This window comes from Borostomias antarcticus, assembly GCF_949987555.1.
Source record: "Borostomias antarcticus genome assembly, chromosome: 9".
Lineage (NCBI taxonomy): Eukaryota > Metazoa > Chordata > Actinopteri > Stomiiformes > Stomiidae > Borostomias > Borostomias antarcticus.
In genome coordinates, this window is record NC_140242.1 from 325,850 (window position 1) to 344,813 (window position 18,964).

At 59.7% G+C, this 18,964-nt stretch overlaps 1 protein-coding gene across 1 annotated transcript; it reads left to right on the forward strand.

The window, feature by feature from the left end:
- The first annotated feature begins 361 nt into the window (after positions 1 to 361).
- Positions 362 to 18,964, forward strand: usf3 (upstream transcription factor family member 3). Its single transcript, XM_084443479.1, is given in 7 exon segments — positions 362 to 488; positions 633 to 664; positions 791 to 873; positions 1,227 to 1,323; positions 11,006 to 15,981; positions 16,907 to 17,290; positions 17,292 to 18,964. Coding segments are annotated over 7 exon segments (7,083 nt in total). The 5' UTR covers positions 362 to 444; the 3' UTR covers positions 18,759 to 18,964.

The window sequence follows — 18,964 nt, forward strand, 5'->3', positions numbered from 1 at the left end:
AGGTCTAACCCTAACCCTCACCCACAGACCACCAAGCACTTCACTATCAACATACTCCATGTTTAGTGTTATGACAGTTAATAGGTATCTGTATTTTGAAGGGGCTTCTCTCGGCTGGTGAACCTGTAGCCCTAGCTAACCCTAACCCTAGCTAACCCTAACCCTAGCTAACCCTAACCCTAGCTAACCCTAACCCTAGCTAACGTGATATCAGACCCATGGTAGGTGTGTGTAGCTGGAGAGCTAGGGTTAGGGTTAGGGCTAGCTCTGCCAGCCAAGGAACAGTTCAGGTGTCTGATGTTGGTTTTCTAGTGTCTAAACCTAATGATGTTAGTTGTTGATCTGTGGCTGTGCTGGTCCTAGGTCAGCCATGGTAGAGATCTGAGGTTCACTGGTCCTCAGGGATGACTGGTCCTGTCAACACAGGCAGCAGTGTGAGGCAGGATGCCCGAAGTGACTGAGACCCAGGACCTCGGCCTCAAACCCAGGTGAGGACAGATCACATCACTCCAGATCACTCTTATGTCTTGGAGAGAGATCATTTTAAAGAAATGTAGATTCTTCTTGCATATTCCCTCACACACTCAAGCTATACAACATGACTCTCCAACCCATGGCACTTTCTTTTACAGAAGGAGGAAAAATAAAGAAATTCACAATGCAGGTAAGGTGTTGTTGGTTTGCTGTTCTCTGCATGGTTGACAGTTGTGTTTCGTTAAATGTTTATTAAGCTGCATTTTTGTTGACGTGGCCTACTGTTGTTGTTGTTGTTGTTTTTTTTCTCCCTTAGTGGAGAGACATCGAAAAGACAAGATCAATGCTGGGATAAACCGCATCGGGAATCTGCTGCCATGTTCTCAGGCGCTCAAACAGGTAAGTCACTCATTCAGTCACATGCACACATACATATAGTCACATACACACATACATAGTCACATACACTCATACAACACACATACATACACACATACAACACACATACAGTCACATACACTCATACAACACACATACATATAGTCACACACATACATATAGTCACATACATGTACACTCACACAACACACATACATATAGTCACATACACACATTGATATAGTCAAATACATACATACATATAGTCACATACATAAAAAGTCACATACACACATACAACACATACATGTAGTCACATATACATACTGTACAACACACAGCACACACGTTGTTTGGTCCCTCTCTCTCTTCAGAGCAAGAACATGATCCTGGACCAGGCCTACCGCTACATAACTGAGTTGAAGAAACAAAATGACACGATGCTTCTTGAAGGCAGTGATAAAGGGCAAGGTATGCACCTTTAAGCATTTATTAGTCCTTATTGTGGGTGTGTTTTTAGTGTGCAGCTCAAAGACTATACTACATACTTATAGCTGCTATGACTATACTACATACTTATAGCTGCTATGACTATACTACATACTTATAGCTGCTATGACGATACTACATACTTATAGCTGCTATGACTTTTAAAAATGTTGATATCACTTATACTTTTTACACTACGGCAGCTCAAAGAGGCAAAATATGAATGGAAGTCTGGACAAAATACACTTTTGATCTTTTGATCAATACTTGCTCATCTTATAAGCTACTACTTCTACCTTCTTCTACTTTATACATGTAATGCTATGGGCAGGCATGTGATTGGCAAAAGACAAAAAAGCAGGAAAATATAGAGTGCAAAATATACATAGTGTTAAATATACTCACAGGACATGTGAGTATATTTAAAGGCATAGTATGGTATTTTGGACATTTAGCCCTGTTTGCGGTATGTCTAACATGAACCTTCCCTGACACATAGAGACCATAGTTTTACTGATTGCTCAAGTATTGAGATGGAACAACATTTTAGTCTGGCGCAACATTCTTTACAATGGGAACAGACAGGGAATAGACAGGGTAACGGTCAAGATGAAAATGTGTAGTTTTTCAGAAACGAGAAGCTGGTGGTTTAATCTTATTTGGTCTCAGAGTGCTGTCCTGTCAAATGAAGGTTAGGGTATAAATCAAAACATGAAGAATAAATCAAACACGATGTATAAATCAACATGAGGTATGAATCAAACAGGAGGTATAAATCAAACAGGAGGTATAAATCAAACAGGAGCGCCCCCTGGCTGTGGGGGAGCTGCTCTCAGGGTCTCAGGGAGCTGCTCTCAGGGTAGGGCAGTAGGACCAGGGCTGTTAGGGTTGATGGCTGGGGAGTCATGGTAGGGCCGTAGGACCAGGGCTGTTAGGGTTGATGGCTGCTCTCAGGGTAGGGCCGTAGGACCAGGGCTGTTAGGGTTGATGGCTGCTCTCAGGGTAGGGCCGTAGGACCAGGGCTGTTAGGGTTGATGGCTGCTCTCAGGGTAGGGCCGTAGGACCAGGGCTGTTAGGGTTGATGGCTGCTCTCAGGGTAGGGCCGTAGAACCAGGGCTGTTAGGGTTGATGGCTGTGGGGGAGCTGCTCTCAGGGTAGGGCCGTAGGACCAGGGCTGTTAGGGTTGATGGCTGGGGAGTCTCAGGGTAGGGCCGTAGGACCAGGGCTGTTAGGGTTGATGGCTGGGGAGTCTCAGGGTAGGGCCGTAGGACCAGGGCTGTTAGGGTTGATGGCTGCTCTCAGGGTAGGGCCGTAGGACCAGGGCTGTTAGGGTTGATGGCTGCTCTCAGGGTAGGGCCGTAGGACCAGGGCTGTTAGGGTTGATGGCTCGGGAGTCATGGTAGGGCCGTAGGACCAGGGCTGTTAGGGTTGATGGCTGCTCTCAGGGTCTCAGGGAGCTGCTCTCAGGGTAGGGCCGTAGGACCAGGGCTGTTAGGGTTGATGGCTGCTCTCACGGTCTCAGGGAACTGCTCTCAGGGTAGGGCTGTAGGACCAGGGCTGTTAGGGTTGATGGCTGCTCTCAGGGTAGGGCCGTAGGACCAGGGCTGTTAGGGTTGATGGCTGCTCTCAGGGTAGGGCCGTAGGACCAGGGCTGTTAGGGTTGATGGCTGCTCTCAGGGTAGGGCCGTAGGACCAGGGCTGTTAGGGTTGATGGCTGCTCTCAGGGTAGGGCCGTAGGACCAGGGCTGTTAGGGTTGATGGCTGTGGGGGAGCTGCTCTCAGGGTAGGGCCGTAGGACCAGGGCTGTTAGGGTTGATGGCTGTGGGGGAGCTGCTCTCAGGGTAGGGCCGTAGGACCAGGGCTGTTAGGGTTGATGGCTGGGGAGTCTCAGGGTAGGGCCGTAGGACCAGGGCTGTTAGGGTTGATGGCTGGGGAGTCTCAGGGTAGGGCCGTAGGACCAGGGCTGTTAGGGTTGATGGCTGCTCTCAGGGTAGGGCCGTAGGACCAGGGCTGTTAGGGTTGATGGCTGCTCTCAGGGTAGGGCCGTAGGACCAGGGCTGTTAGGGTTGATGGCTGCTCTCAGGGTAGGGCCATAGGACCAGGGCTGTTAGGGTTGATGGCTGCTCTCAGGGTAGGGCCGTAGGACCAGGGCTGTTAGGGTTGATGGCTGCTCTCAGGGTAGGGCCGTAGAACCAGGGCTGTTAGGGTTGATGGCTGTGGGGGAGCTGCTCTCAGGGTAGGGCCATAGGACCAGGGCTGTTAGGGTTGATGGCTGGGGAGTCTCAGGGTAGGGCCGTAGGACCAGGGCTGTTAGGGTTGATGGCTGGGGAGTCTCAGGGTAGGGCCGTAGGACCAGGGCTGTTAGGGTTGATGGCTGCTCTCAGGGTAGGGCCGTAGGACCAGGGCTGTTAGGGTTGATGGCTGCTCTCAGGGTAGGGCCGTAGGACCAGGGCTGTTAGGGTTGATGGCTGCTCTCAGGGTAGGGCCGTAGGACCAGGGCTGTTAGGGTTGATGGCTGCTCTCAGGGTAGGGCCGTAGGACCAGGGCTGTTAGGGTTGATGGCTGCTCTCAGGGTAGGGCCGTAGAACCAGGGCTGTTAGGGTTGATGGCTGTGGGGGAGCTGCTCTCAGGGTAGGGCCGTAGGACCAGGGCTGTTAGGGTTGATGGCTGGGGAGTCTCAGGGTAGGGCCGTAGGACCAGGGCTGTTAGGGTTGATGGCTGGGGAGTCTCAGGGTAGGGCCGTAGGACCAGGGCTGTTAGGGTTGATGGCTGCTCTCAGGGTAGGGCCGTAGGACCAGGGCTGTTAGGGTTGATGGCTGCTCTCAGGGTAGGGCCGTAGGACCAGGGCTGTTAGGGTTGATGGCTGCTCTCAGGGTAGGGCCATAGGACCAGGGCTGTTAGGGTTGATGGCTGCTCTCAGGGTAGGGCCGTAGGACCAGGGCTGTTAGGGTTGATGGCTGCTCTCAGGGTAGGGCCGTAGAACCAGGGCTGTTAGGGTTGATGGCTGTGGGGGAGCTGCTCTCAGGGTAGGGCCATAGGACCAGGGCTGTTAGGGTTGATGGCTGGGGAGTCTCAGGGTAGGGCCGTAGGACCAGGGCTTTTAGGGTTGATGGCTGGGGAGTCTCAGGGTAGGGCCGTAGAACCAGGGCTGTTAGGGTTGATGGCTGCTCTCAGGGTAGGGCCATAGGACCAGGGCTGTTAGGGTTGATGGCTGCTCTCAGGGTAGGGCCGTAGGACCAGGGCTGTTAGGGTTGATGGCTGCTCTCAGGGTAGGGCCGTAGGACCAGGGCTGTTAGGGTTGATGGCTGCTCTCAGGGTAGGGCCGTAGAACCAGGGCTGTTAGGGTTGATGGCTGGGGAGTCTCAGGGTAGGGCCGTAGGACCAGGGCTGTTAGGGTTGATGGCTGCTCTCAGGGTAGGGCCGTAGGACCAGGGCTGTTAGGGTTGATGGCTGCTCTCAGGGTAGGGCCGTAGGACCAGGGCTGTTAGGGTTGATGGCTGCTCTCAGGGTAGGGCCGTAGGACCAGGGCTGTTAGGGTTGATGGCTGCTCTCAGGGTAGGGCCATAGGACCAGGGCTGTTAGGGTTGATGGCTGCTCTCAGGGTAGGGCCGTAGGACCAGGGCTGTTAGGGTTGATGGCTGCTCTCAGGGTAGGGCCGTAGAACCAGGGCTGTTAGGGTTGATGGCTGTGGGGGAGCTGCTCTCAGGGTAGGGCCATAGGACCAGGGCTGTTAGGGTTGATGGCTGGGGAGTCTCAGGGTAGGGCCGTAGGACCAGGGCTGTTAGGGTTGATGGCTGGGGAGTCTCAGGGTAGGGCCGTAGGACCAGGGCTGTTAGGGTTGATGGCTGCTCTCAGGGTAGGGCCGTAGGACCAGGGCTGTTAGGGTTGATGGCTGCTCTCAGGGTAGGGCCGTAGGACCAGGGCTGTTAGGGTTGATGGCTGGGGAGTCTCAGGGTAGGGCCGTAGGACCAGGGCTGTTAGGGTTGATGGCTGCTCTCAGGGTAGGGCCGTAGGACCAGGGCTGTTAGGGTTGATGGCTGGGGAGTCTCAGGGTAGGGCCGTAGGACCAGGGCTGTTAGGGTTGATGGCTGGGGAGTCTCAGGGTAGGGCCGTAGGACCAGGGCTGTTAGGGTTGATGGCTGCTGTCAGGGTAGGGCCGTAGGACCAGGGCTGTTAGGGTTAATGGCTGCTCTCAGGGTAGGGCCGTAGGACCAGGGCTGTTAGGGTTGATGGCTGCTCTCAGGGTAGGGCCGTAGGACCAGGGCTGTTAGGGTTGATGGCTGCTCTCAGGGTAGGGCCGTAGAACCAGGGCTGTTAGGGTTGATGGCTGGGGAGTCTCAGGGTAGGGCCGTAGGACCAGGGCTGTTAGGGTTGATGGCTGGGGAGTCTCAGGGTAGGGCCGTAGGACCAGGGATGTTAGGGTTGATGGCTGCTCTCAGGGTAGGGCCGTAGGACCAGGGCTGTTAGGGTTGATGGCTGCTCTCAGGGTAGGGCCGTAGGACCAGGGCTGTTAGGGTTGATGGCTGCTCTCAGGGTAGGGCCGTAGGACCAGGGCTGTTAGGGTTGATGGCTGCTCTCAGGGTAGGGCCGTAGGACCAGGGCTGTTAGGGTTGATGGCTGCTCTCAGGGTAGGGCCGTAGGACCAGGGCTGTTAGGGTTGATGGCTGGGGAGTCTCAGGGTAGGGCCGTAGGACCAGGGCTGTTAGGGTTGATGGCTGGGGAGTCTCAGGGTAGGGCCGTAGGACCAGGGCTGTTAGGGTTGATGGCTGGGGAGTCTCAGGGTAGGGCCGTTAGGGTTGATGGCTGCTCTCAGGGTAGGGCCGTAGGACCAGGGCTGTTAGGGTTGATGGCTGCTCTCAGGGTAGGGCCGTAGGACCAGGGCTGTTAGGGTTGATGGCTGGGGAGTCTCAGGGTAGGGCCGTAGGACCAGGGCTGTTAGGGTTGATGGCTGGGGAGTCTCAGGGTAGGGCCGTAGGACCAGGGCTGTTAGGGTTGATGGCTGCTCTCAGGGTAGGGCCGTAGGACCAGGGCTGTTAGGGTTGATGGCTGCTCTCAGGGTAGGGCCGTAGGACCAGGGCTGTTAGGGTTGATGGCTGCTCTCAGGGTAGGGCCGTAGGACCAGGGCTGTTAGGGTTGATGGCTGCTCTCAGGGTAGGGCCGTAGGACCAGGGCTGTTAGGGTTGATGGCTGCTCTCAGGGTAGGGCCGTAGAACCAGGGCTGTTAGGGTTGATGGCTGCTCTCAGGGTAGGGCCGTAGGACCAGGGCTGTTAGGGTTGATGGCTGCTCTCAGGGTAGGGCCGTAGAACCAGGGCTGTTAGGGTTGATGGCTGGGGAGTCTCAGGGTAGGGCCGTAGGACCAGGGCTGTTAGGGTTGATGGCTGCTCTCAGGGTAGGGCCATAGGACCAGGGCTGTTAGGGTTGATGGCTGCTCTCAGGGTAGGGCCGTAGGACCAGGGCTGTTAGGGTTGATGGCTGCTCTCAGGGTAGGGCCATAGGACCAGGGCTGTTAGGGTTGATGGCTGCTCTCAGGGTAGGGCCGTAGGACCAGGGCTGTTAGGGTTGATTGCTGCTCTCAGGGCCGTAGGACCAGGGCTGTTAGGGTTGATGGCTGGGGAGTCATGGTAGGGCCGTAGGACCAGGGCTGTTAGGGTTGATGGCTGCTCTCAGGGTAGGGCCGTAGGACATGGGCTGTTAGGGTTGATGGCTGCTCTCAGGGTAGGGCCGTAGGACCAGGGCTGTTAGGGTTGATGGCTGCTCTCAGGGTAGGGCCGTAGGACCAGGGCTGTTAGGGTTGATGGCTGCTCTCAGGGTAGGGCCGTAGGACCAGGGCTGTTAGGGTTGATGGCTGCTCTCAGGGTAGGGCCGTAGGACCAGGGCTGTTAGGGTTGATGGCTGCTCTCAGGGTAGGGCCGTAGGACCAGGGCTGTTAGAGTTGATGGCTGCTCTCAGGGTAGGGCCGTAGGACCAGGGCTGTTAGGGTTGATGGCTGGGGAGTCTCAGGGTAGGGCCGTAGGACCAGGGCTGTTAGGGTTGATGGCTGCTCTCAGGGTAGGGCCGTAGGACCAGGGCTGTTAGGGTTGATGGCTGCTCTCAGGGTAGGGCCGTAGGACCAGGGCTGTTAGGGTTGATGGCTGCTCTCAGGGTAGGGCCGTAGAACCAGGGCTGTTAGGGTTGATGGCTGTGGGGGAGCTGCTCTCAGGGTAGGGCCGTAGGACCAGGGCTGTTAGGGTTGATGGCTGGGGAGTCTCAGGGTAGGGCCGTAGGACCAGGGCTGTTAGGGTTGATGGCTGGGGAGTCTCAGGGTAGGGCCGTAGGACCAGGGCTGTTAGGGTTGATGGCTGCTCTCAGGGTAGGGCCGTAGGGCCAGGGCTGTTAGGGTTGATGGCTGCTCTCAGGGTAGGGCCGTAGGACCAGGGCTGTTAGAGTTGATGGCTGCTCTCAGGGTAGGGCCGTAGGACCAGGGCTGTTAGGGTTGATGGCTGGGGAGTCTCAGGGTAGGGCCGTAGGACCAGGGCTGTTAGGGTTGATGGCTGCTCTCAGGGTAGGGCCGTAGGACCAGGGCTGTTAGGGTTGATGGCTGCTCTCAGGGTAGGGCCGTAGGACCAGGGCTGTTAGGGTTGATGGCTGCTCTCAGGGTAGGGCCGTAGAACCAGGGCTGTTAGGGTTGATGGCTGTGGGGGAGCTGCTCTCAGGGTAGGGCCGTAGGACCAGGGCTGTTAGGGTTGATGGCTGGGGAGTCTCAGGGTAGGGCCGTAGGACCAGGGCTGTTAGGGTTGATGGCTGGGGAGTCTCAGGGTAGGGCCGTAGGACCAGGGCTGTTAGGGTTGATGGCTGCTCTCAGGGTAGGGCCGTAGGACCAGGGCTGTTAGGGTTGATGGCTGCTCTCAGGGTAGGGCCGTAGGACCAGGGCTGTTAGGGTTGATGGCTGCTCTCAGGGTAGGGCCGTAGGACCAGGGCTGTTAGAGTTGATGGCTGCTCTCAGGGTAGGGCCGTAGGACCAGGGCTGTTAGGGTTGATGGCTGGGGAGTCTCAGGGTAGGGCCGTAGGACCAGGGCTGTTAGGGTTGATGGCTGCTCTCAGGGTAGGGCCGTAGGACCAGGGCTGTTAGGGTTGATGGCTGCTGTCAGGGTAGGGCCGTAGGACCAGGGCTGTTAGGGTTGATGGGTGCTCTCAGGGTAGGGCCGTAGGACCAGGGCTGTTAGGGTTGATGGCTGCTCTCAGGGTAGGGCCGTAGGACCAGGGCTGTTAGGGTTGATGGCTGCTCTCAGGGTAGGGCCGTAGAACCAGGGCTGTTAGGGTTGATGGCTGCTCTCAGGGTAGGGCCGTAGGACCAGGGCTGTTAGGGTTGATGGCTGGGGAGTCTCAGGGTAGGGCCGTAGGACCAGGGCTGTTAGGGTTGATGGCTGGGGAGTCTCAGGGTAGGGCCGTAGGACCAGGGCTGTTAGGGTTGATGGCTGGGGAGTCTCAGGGTAGGGCCGTTAGGGTTGATGGCTGCTCTCAGGGTAGGGCCGTAGGACCAGGGCTGTTAGGGTTGATGGCTGCTCTCAGGGTAGGGCCGTAGGACCAGGGCTGTTAGGGTTGATGGCTGCTCTCAGGGTAGGGCCGTAGGACCACGGCTGTTAGGGTTGATGGCTGCTCTCAGGGTAGGGCCGTAGGACCAGGGCTGTTAGGGTTGATGGCTGCTCTCAGGGTAGGGCCGTAGGACCAGGGCTGTTAGGGTTGATGGCTGCTCTCAGGGTAGGGCCGTAGGACCAGGGCTGTTAGGGTTGATGGCTGCTCTCAGGGTAGGGCCGTACCAGGGCTGTTAGGGTTGATGGCTGGGGAGTCTCAGGGTAGGGCCGTAGGACCAGGGCTGTTAGGGTTGATGGCTGCTCTCAGGGTAGGGCCGTAGGACCAGGGCTGTTAGGGTTGATGGCTGCTCTCAGGGTAGGGCCGTAGGACCAGGGCTGTTAGGGTTGATGGCTGCTCTCAGGGTAGGGCCGTAGGACCAGGGCTGTTAGGGTTGATGGCTGCTCTCAGGGTAGGGCCGTAGGACCAGGGCTGTTAGGGTTGATGGCTGCTCTCAGGGTAGGGCCGTAGGACCAGGGCTGTTAGGGTTGATGGCTGTGGGGGAGCTGCTCTCAGGGTAGGGCCGTAGGACCAGGGCTGTTAGGGTTGATGGCTGGGGAGTCTCAGGGTAGGGCCGTAGGACCAGGGCTGTTAGGGTTGATGGCTGGGGAGTCTCAGGGTAGGGCCGTAGGACCAGGGCTGTTAGGGTTGATGGCTGCTCTCAGGGTAGGGCCGTAGGACCAGGGCTGTTAGGGTTGATGGCTGCTCTCAGGGTAGGGCCGTAGGACCAGGGCTGTTAGGGTTGATGGCTGGGGAGTCTCAGGGTAGGGCCGTAGGACCAGGGCTGTTAGGGTTGATGGCTCGGGAGTCATTTGAGACTCAGAGTTGTGAAAAACACTGCCACAAAGAATCTCTAAATTTTTTACGCCGCCGACAACAGATCAGTCTTAGCTGAGTTGAGAAAGAGGATAAGATAGCGGACACCAGTGGCTCATATGGGCTGCTCCATCCTGACTGGAGGAAGCGAGTGTATGTATACATATTCAGTTTGCGGGGGACCATACCAATAGGACCCTTCGCGGGGGACCATACCAATAGGACCCTTCGCGGGGGACCATACCAATAGGAGCTTTCGCAGGGGACCAGACCAATAGGAGCCTTCGCGGGGGACCATACCAATAGGAGCCTTCAGGGAACCATACCAATACGAGCCTTCGTGGGGGACCATACCAATAGGAGCCTTCGCAGGGGACCATACCAATAGGAGCCTTCGCAGGGGACCAGACCAATACGAGCCTTCGTGGGGGACCATACCAATAGGAGCATAGCCCCTAGGGGGCAGCACCTCCTGATTTAGAACTGTCTTACTGATGTTGAAGACAGCACTGCAGTTCCCTAAGGGATGCGGTAGCTAGCAGTGTTGCATCCTCGGCTGCCTTGGTTACAACCAGGCTCATTCTGGGTTTGTTCATTCACATCCACTCTTGAGCACAGCAGTTTCTGCTGAGAACTATTTTGACTCAAACTCAATGCATGTCTATGGGAGATGCTCTTTCAGCCTCTGGTTGCTCTACAGACTCCATTCAAACAATTGAAAAACTCAGAATGACAAGTTTATTACTGCTAAACACTCATTTTGATACAATTTTGCACTTTTTGAACTATTGAACTTGTAGAACCGTAGAAGTCAGAATGACTGGTTGATAATGTGAGATTCACTTACTTGACTCAGCTAGATACTACATTCAAACTTATTGATGCTCATATTTAGATAACATTTATACTTTTCATGCCATATAGTCATTTAGATACCAGTCATACTTTTAATTAAAATCTATTTTTAAGATACTTGCTTTATTAGGAGCCTACTATTCAGTTCTATTAAAGCTATCTATTAAGCTACATATTATTCCTGTTTTCAGCAAGCATGCATTTCTTCAGAAAATCAACCTTTTCTAGTCCTCTTTGTTCTTCTATATGTTGTGTGTGTCTGTGTAATTAATTGTTATCTCTCTTATTAGCGTGTCTGTGTGTTGTGTGTGTGTTTGTTGCATGTTTTTGTTGTGTGTGTGTGTGTTTGTTGTGTGTGTGTGATTAACTGTCGTCTCTCTTCAGCGGAGGAGATCCGTCGTCTGCGTCGCCAGATGGAGGAACTGAGGAAGGAGAGTGGTCACTACATCGAGCTCCTCAAAGCGCACGACATCAACTTCCTGGATGACCCCAGCATCCACTGGAAGGGCAAGATGCGCTGTGCCAAAGTGGCCAAGGTGACGCCCACCCACCAGCCCACAAAAGGGATCATCATATACTCCAACGGGAACACGCCACGCCCTGCGGGGAAGGAGCCAAGCTCCGCCTCTGATGACGGGAAACAGCCAGCAGAGGCTGTCGTTGTTCCGCCGCCCTCCGACATCATGGCCAACGGGGCTCTGCAGCAGGTTAACTCCTCCCCCTCCTCTGCCCCAGCGCTACTTCCTGGTTCCACCCTCCCGTGTTCGTACTCCGCGGCGGTCAGGGTGGTGGAGGCTGACCCTTCGGTGTCCTACATCACTGTCCAGGGCCTCTGCCCTCTCCCCACCGCTGTCACCACCGCTGCCCTGCTCCCGCCCACCTCCCTGGCGCCGTCTCTCCCCGCCGCCGCCGTGGCCTGCTCGGCCACCCAGCTCCCTCGCTACGCAGTCCTCCCCCAGGCCGTGACCACGGCCGCGCCCAGGACCCTGAGCTACGCCGTCGTCCCCTCCAGCGCGGGCCTCCTGGGCGCCGGAGCGGCCGGCAGCACGCAGACCACCTGGACCACCTTGCAGCTGACTGGGAACACGGTGCAGCCCGTCTACCAGGGTCTGCCGGCCCCGGAGGCCGGCGCCGCCGCTGGTCAGACCGTGCAGCAGGTGACCGTGTGCCCCATGGGCGCCAAACCCGCCGTCCAGCCCATCCACATCCAGGTGAGGCCTCCGCTGCCCCTACAGCACGCCCACATCCAGGCCCTCCCCTCTGTCCAGCCCGCCCTACTGGCCCCACCCCAGCCGCAGGTCCAGCCTGTCCTGGCCCCCCAGCCCCAGTGTACTGTCCTCCCCCAGGCGGCCATAGTGCCCCAGCCCGCCGTCCCCCGTCCTCCTCAGACAGCGCTCAACCCCCAGGCCCCGCCCCTGCCCCCGCCCCAGGCTGCCGTCCTGCCCTTGCTCCAGACCATGCAGGTGCTGCAGGTCAACCCTGCCACCGCTCCGCAGAGCACCAACAGCCCCAGCGTGGTCATCCTGCAGCAGGCCAATCCCTGCCCCGCCCAGGCCGGCGCCCGGGAGGATTTGGCCAATCAGACGCCTTGCCAGCACATCGTAATCATCCAGGCGCCCAATCAGGCAAAGCCCGGCCCTCAGAACCATCAGGGGGGTGTGGTGCCCGGCGCCGTGCCTGGCTGCGTCGGCATCCCCGGTCAGATCGTCTCGACCGGCTGCACGACCTCAACCACCGCCGGCCTCCACACGGTCGGGGGGAAGCAGCTGGTTCACATCCTACCGCGACCCGCGGCGCCGCCGGCCCAGGCGTCCAAGCCCGTGACCGCCGCCCCCCCCGCCGCCGCTGCCCCCGCCCCCCAGACCATCACCGTGAACGGCCAGGTGTTCGCCCTGCAGCCCATGAAGACCTCCGACAAGGGCGGCTCCTCCCAGAGCGCCCAGAGCACCCTGCAGCTGGTGCAGCCCACCACCAGGGAGGAGCCCACCACCAACGTGGCGCTCAAGAGCCTGGGTGCGCTCAGCAGCCTGAACCAGAGCATCTCCCAGGGCCTGCCGCCCCACGCCATCTCCAGCCAGGGCCTGCCGCCCCACGCCATCTCCAGCCAGGGCCTGCCGCCCCACGCCATCTCCAGCCAGGGCTGTGGCCTCCAGCTGGCCGTGGCCCCTCCCCCTCCTCCTCCTCCTCCTCCGTCGTATTCCGTGGTCCAGCAGCAGCCTGCCGTCTCCGTATCGGACACTTTCCCCGCCAGACAGCCGGCATGTCCCGGTGGCACGCCCGCCAAGCCGCGGGGGGGACGGGGGGCGCCTGGCGCCGGGGGGAGGGCCTCGCGCAGGAAGCCCGGCGCCGTCCTCGCGCCTAAACGAGCCGCCGCGAAGCGGGCCAAGCCGACGAGGAGGAAAGAGCCCAAGAAGGGACGCGGCGCCGTCGCCATCGCCGCCAAGCCGCCGTTGGCTACGAGAGAGGGTCAGACGGCGCAGTTGACCCCATCTCAAGACACGCCCTTGGCTAGCGTGGCTGCGGACTCTCCGCCTGTTGGCGCCGTAGCTCATGGCGCCGCTAGCAGCGAGGCCCCCGCGCACAGCACAGCCACGGACAGCGCCGCCCCCGCGCACAGCACAGCCACGGACAGCGCCGTCAACTCTACACACAATACACTGAACATCATCAGCCTCTATACGCTGAGAGAACCGGCCGCATCCAAGGACCCCCCCACAGAGAACAGGGCTTCCTGTACTGGTACCACACCTCTCTCTCACAGCACATCAGTAGCCACCGGCGCCAACTCAACTCACAGCGAGGGCGTCGGCGGGAGTGTCGTAGCTGAAGTCGCCGCCGTCGGTCCGACCGCAGTTAAGCCCGTGGCAGGTCCGGCTGCGTCCTCTCAGAGTGAAGCACCCACAGCGCTGACCGCCGCTCCCCACAAGCTCACCGTGCCGCAGAGCAGGACGACGGCGAGGGCGTCCGGCTCCCCTGCCGGTCCTCAGCAGGGCGGCAGATCCGCGGTCGCCTGTTCCACAGAGAGCGGACACGCCCCCGGCGCGACGGTGACGACGACGGCAGCGTGTCGGACCCTCCTCGCCAGCGCGACCGGCTCGCCTGAGACCGCATCTGGACTGTCTCTCCCGTCCACCCAGCTCACCCCCTCAGCGTGTCACGCTCAGCCCCTCCCCCACCCAGCTCCGCCTCTCTCTCTCTCGTCCCCCTCTGTCACTGCCCCGCCCACCACCTCGCCTTCCGAGTTTAGGAAACGGGCCCAGGCGAACCCGCCCGCCTCAACCCAGCGCCCGGACGCCACCGCCGCCGCCTCTTCCGTCTCCCACGCCGCCGTGCTCAGACTGACCGACGTCTCCGGGAGAGAGAGGGAGCCTCAGAGAGGGGAGGGGCATGTCGGACCGAGGACCGACGCACCCGCGAGAAATACCTCTGCCCCCCCCCAGCCACCGCACCAGGCGTACCCGCTAGACCACCAGGTGATGGAACAGCCCCTAACGTCCGGCAACAGACAGACGGACTCGCCCATGTCTGCCGGCACGGCGGGCGGCGGTGGGAGGGGCTTCTCCGTGGCCTCCATGCTGCCCCAGGGCCACGGCGTCAGCGCCGGCGCCTCCTTCGGTGCGTTCGCCTTCACATCTGAGCAGGCGGAGATCCTGGCCCTGGCCATGTTGGAGCAGGACGGCCCCGCCTCCGCCAACGCCCCCCACGCCCCCACCCCAGCCGCCCCTCCCTGGGAACCCCCCAAGTCGCATCAAGCCCCCGGCAGCAAAGACAGAGTCGCTGGGCAACAGGCCAAGGTCGCCAAGGTCCCCATGGAGGCTGCCATTGCCAAGCCTCCTCCTCCTCCGGTCCCCACCCAGGTGAACGTCAGGAGCCAGGCGGGAGAGGCAGGCGCCAGACACCCGCAGGGCGCCCCCTACTCCCAGTCCCAGTCCCACAGCCACACCCAGAGCCAGGCTCAGTCTGGGACCGTCGCCACCCTCAGCGTCAACAACCTCATCAGGTCCAGCTCCAGCCAGCAGCAGCCCTACCCTGGCTCCCCACGTCTGGCCGGCCGGCAGGGCTCCGCCCCCTCCCCCGCCGCCCTGCTGTCCCAGCCCCCCTCCTCCGCCGCCGCCGGCCTGCCCCCCTGCTCCGGCGGTAGCGGCCAACTAGGCGAGTACGCCCCCCTGAAGAGCGCCCTGCTCAGAACTCCCGGCGGAGTCGGCGCGGGAGGCGAGCGCCATGTCAAGGACGCGTCCAAGCGGCCGGCCCAGGACGACTCCATGCTTCCCGCCGGCAACAAGCGCCCCAAGGCCTGTCCGTCCGCCACGGCCGGAGGAGGAGGCACGGGCCGCATGGAGGCCAAGGCCCCGGACCGCGGCCAGAGCGGGATGTTAATGGCGAGCCAGCTTCCCCCGAGCTCCTCCTCGGCCGTCATGGCTCGGATCAACCCGGACGGCGTGGGCGCCCTGTTCTCCGGCAACTCCTTCATGGGCACCGTCCTCCGGCCCGCCGACGCCCACTGCGCCCCCCAGGGGGCGGCCCAGCAGCAGCAGGAGCAGAGCCAGCCGGGGGTGCTCCACCTGCCCCAGGGGCATCCCCAGCACACCACGCCCCAGCCTGGGCAGCACCTGGTGGGGGGGAACCCCTACCTGAAACAGCAGCAGCAGCAGGACCAGAGGCACCACCTGTACCAGCTCCAGCACCACCTCGGCCAGCCCGACGCCGCACAGCTGCACAGCCTCCACCAGAGGGCGCTCCAGCAGGAGCAGCAGCACGCCCAGCACGCGCAGCAGAAGAAGAGGGGGCTTGTTCGGGGGGGTCAGAGCGGCCCGCCTGTGGGGCTGCAGCAGAAGCAGCATCACCTGGAGAAGGCTGGGGTCCAGCACCAACAGCATCAACAACAACAACAGCAGCAGACGCAGCCACAACACCAACAACAGCACGCGCAGCAGCAGTCTCAACAACAACAACAACAACAACAACATCAACAACAAACACTCCAACAGTCGCAGCATCAACAGCAGCAATCACAGCATCAACAGCAGCAATCACAACATCAACAGCACCAACAGCAGCAGCAGACACAACATCAACAACAACAACAACAACAGTCCCAGACGCAACATCAACAACAGCAGCAGCAGCACCCCCAGCAGCAGCACCCCCAGCAGCAGAGCTCTCTCTCCAGACACCAGCACCTCCAGCAGCACCTGCAGCACTTCGGGGCCCGTCACCAGGAGAAGAGCTGCGAGGCCCCTGCGCCCGGCCCCAGGGCCCACCACAGCAGCCACCTGGCCCAGCAGGACCACCTCGAGGCCCCTGCGCCCGGCCCCAGGGCCCACCACAGCAGCCACCTGGCCCCGCAGGAACACCTCAAGGTCTCGCTCTCATTCACATGGGTTTCACTGTCAAAGTCAAGTTTATTTATATAGCACATGTTCTTACAAGCAAATGGAGCACACAGTGCTTTACAGAATAAATACAAACTGTTTATTAGTAGATGGTATTTAAAAGGATGGATCATATATGATAAAAGAGAATAGAAAATAGGATACAGTAAAACATAAAAAATGAGAATTAAAACATTAAAATTGATAAGATTTAATTAGCACATGTTCATACAAGAAAATGTAAGACAGTGCTTTACAGAATAAATAAAAACATGGTTTATTAGTAGATGGTATTTAACAGGACAGATCATATATGATAAAAGAGAATAGAAAATAAGAAACAGTAAAAAAAAATAAAAAAATATAATTAAATAAATAAAATTAATAAGATTTTTATTCTAGGTAAAAACTACATGATAAAGGCGAGATTAAAAAGGTCAAAGTTGGCATCATATTAAGATGTACTGAAATAGTATTTAGCCTGTGTGTTTTGCGACTTTTCTCATGAACCTTTATTTAACCATCTTTAGACCTGTTGAGATTCAAATCTCTTTTTCCAGAGCGACCCGGCCAAGAAGGGCGGCAGTAGTTTCACACTCACATTAAAACAATAGATCAGCTCAAAAATGCCATACAGTAAAAGTGCAGGGAAGCTGTAATCCTATTTCAATTAAAACGATTACAAGTATCAATAGAGTCTGTTTCTATCGTTTTCACCTTTAAATTCGTTCAGAGTGACAAGGATCTTGGAGTTTAAGTTAATTCCATGCAGACGCTGCAGAAAACACACAGGCCTCTTTCCCCAACTCAGTCTGAACTGTAGGAACAGCCGTGAGCACAATGTCCTGAGACGTAAAGACTCAACGCTGGTCTCTCCTCACCTCTCTGCTGTTCTCTCCTCCACCTTGTCCAGGCGGGTCAGGACCACAGCGCCATGCAGCGGCTGATGAGTTCCAGGACCCTGGAGCAGCAGCTGATCTCCCAGCCCAGCAACATCCCGGGGTCGCGGCCCTCCGACCTGGCCTGCGCCCCCTCACGCCAGGAGCGCCACCGCGTCTCCAGCTACTCCGCCGAGGCCCTCATCGGGAAGAGCTCCTCTAGTGGCGAGCAGCAGCAGCGCATGGGGCTCCACCTGCAGGCCACGCGCGGTACTGCCCCGGAGCAGCCCGACCTGCGCGGCTACCTGGACTCGACGCGGGGCAAAGGCAACCTCGGACACAACCCCCGGCTGGGCCAGGAGCACCCGGGACCGGCCGACGTCCAGAGGGTGTCGGAGTGCCCTCCCTTCAAAGCCCTGGGGGGAGGAGGAGGAGGGGGGGGGGGGGCATCAGCTGGGCGGGTTCGAGGTCCAGGTGTCCCGTGGCGACATGGCCCCCAAGTCCGTCCCCGCGTCCCAGAGAGGCCTCCCGGGGCAGCAGCAGGGGGGGTTCAGGATGGGGGTGGGCCCCCCGGGGGACGGGAGGCCTCGTGGCGGCGGGGGGGGCTACGGCGGACCTCACCCCGGCGCCCAGGGGGGCGTGCAGATCGGGGCGGGGCTGAGCAGGGAGCAGGAGGGCTGCCACCAGAGCTTCATGCAGAGCCTCCTCTCCCCACACCTGCCAGAGCAGGCCGGCCACCAGAGGGCGACGCAGTGCTGTCCGCCGGTCAGCATGGAGTACAGCTGCCTGCCCTCGGCCGGGGACATGCAGGCCAAGGCCTCCAGCCCCAGCCAGGCCCCGGGCATGAGGCTCGCCGAGGGCAACAAGGGCCACATCCCCCAGGGCGGGGGGAACATGCACGGAGGTCCGGGGGTGAGGTCGGGCCTCCCCACTCACCCTCCTCCCCCCCTCCCACCCCCGCACAGCAGCTCCGAGCCCGGCCGCTCCTCCGCCCCCTCCTCCTCCAGGCCTCCGCCCCCTTCCCAGCGCTCCCGCCACCTCGCCCAGGAGGGCCCACCGGCCAAGCTGAGGCCCGGGGACCGGCCCCGCCCCGGCGCACTGCGGCCCGGCCACCCGTTCGAGCACCCGGAGGGCCACCTGCCCCTCCCCCCGGGCGGGGGCGTACTCCTGGGGCGGCCGCAGGCGGGTGGCGGCGGCGAGGCGGTGCGCCGCGGCAGCATCGTCCGCTTCATGGCGGACGGCGCCCAGGTTGGCGGGGACAACAACCTGGTGCCCGACCAGCACCTGGCGCAGAACTTCGGCTTCCCCTTCATCGCCGACGGCGGGATGAACCCGCCTCCTCCGCCCATCAACGCCAACTCCACCTTCATCCCGCCCGTCAGCCAGCCCGGCTCATCCCGCACCCCCGCCCTGCTCCCCGTGGAGCCCCAGAACACCCTGCCCTCCTTCTACCCCTCCTACTCGCCCGCCGCCCACCCCAGCCTGCCCAGCGACATCCCCCTCCAGTACTTCTCCAACCAGATGTTCACCAGCCCCGGCGCCGACAAGGCTGGCTCCGCCCCCCTCAACAACCGCTTCGGCTCCATCCTGTCTCCGCCGCGCCCCGTGGGGTTCGCCCAGGCCAGCTTCCCGCTGCTCCCCGACATGCCCCCCATGCCCATCGCCAACTCCTCGGGCATCACGCCGCACCTGTCCAACTTCAGCCTCACCTCGCTGTTCCCGGAGATCGCCACGGCGATGCCCGCCGACGGCGCCGCCATGCCCATGTCGCCGCTGCTGTCGCTCTCCAACGCCGCGTCCTCCTCCGCCGACCCGGGCAAGCAGCCCAACCGGCCCGCCCACAACATCAGCCACATCCTGGGCCACGACGGCAGCTCCGCCGTGTAGGTTCACCTCATACTGGTCTCTGTTCTGGTTTCACCACATACTGGTCTCTCTTCTGGTTTCACCTCATACTGGTCTCTGTTCTGGTTTCACCACATACTGGTCTCTCTTCTGGTTTCACCTCATACTGGTCTCTGTTCTGGTTTCACCACATACTGGTCTCTCTTCTGGTTTCACCTCATACTGGTCTCTCTTCTGGTTTCACCTCA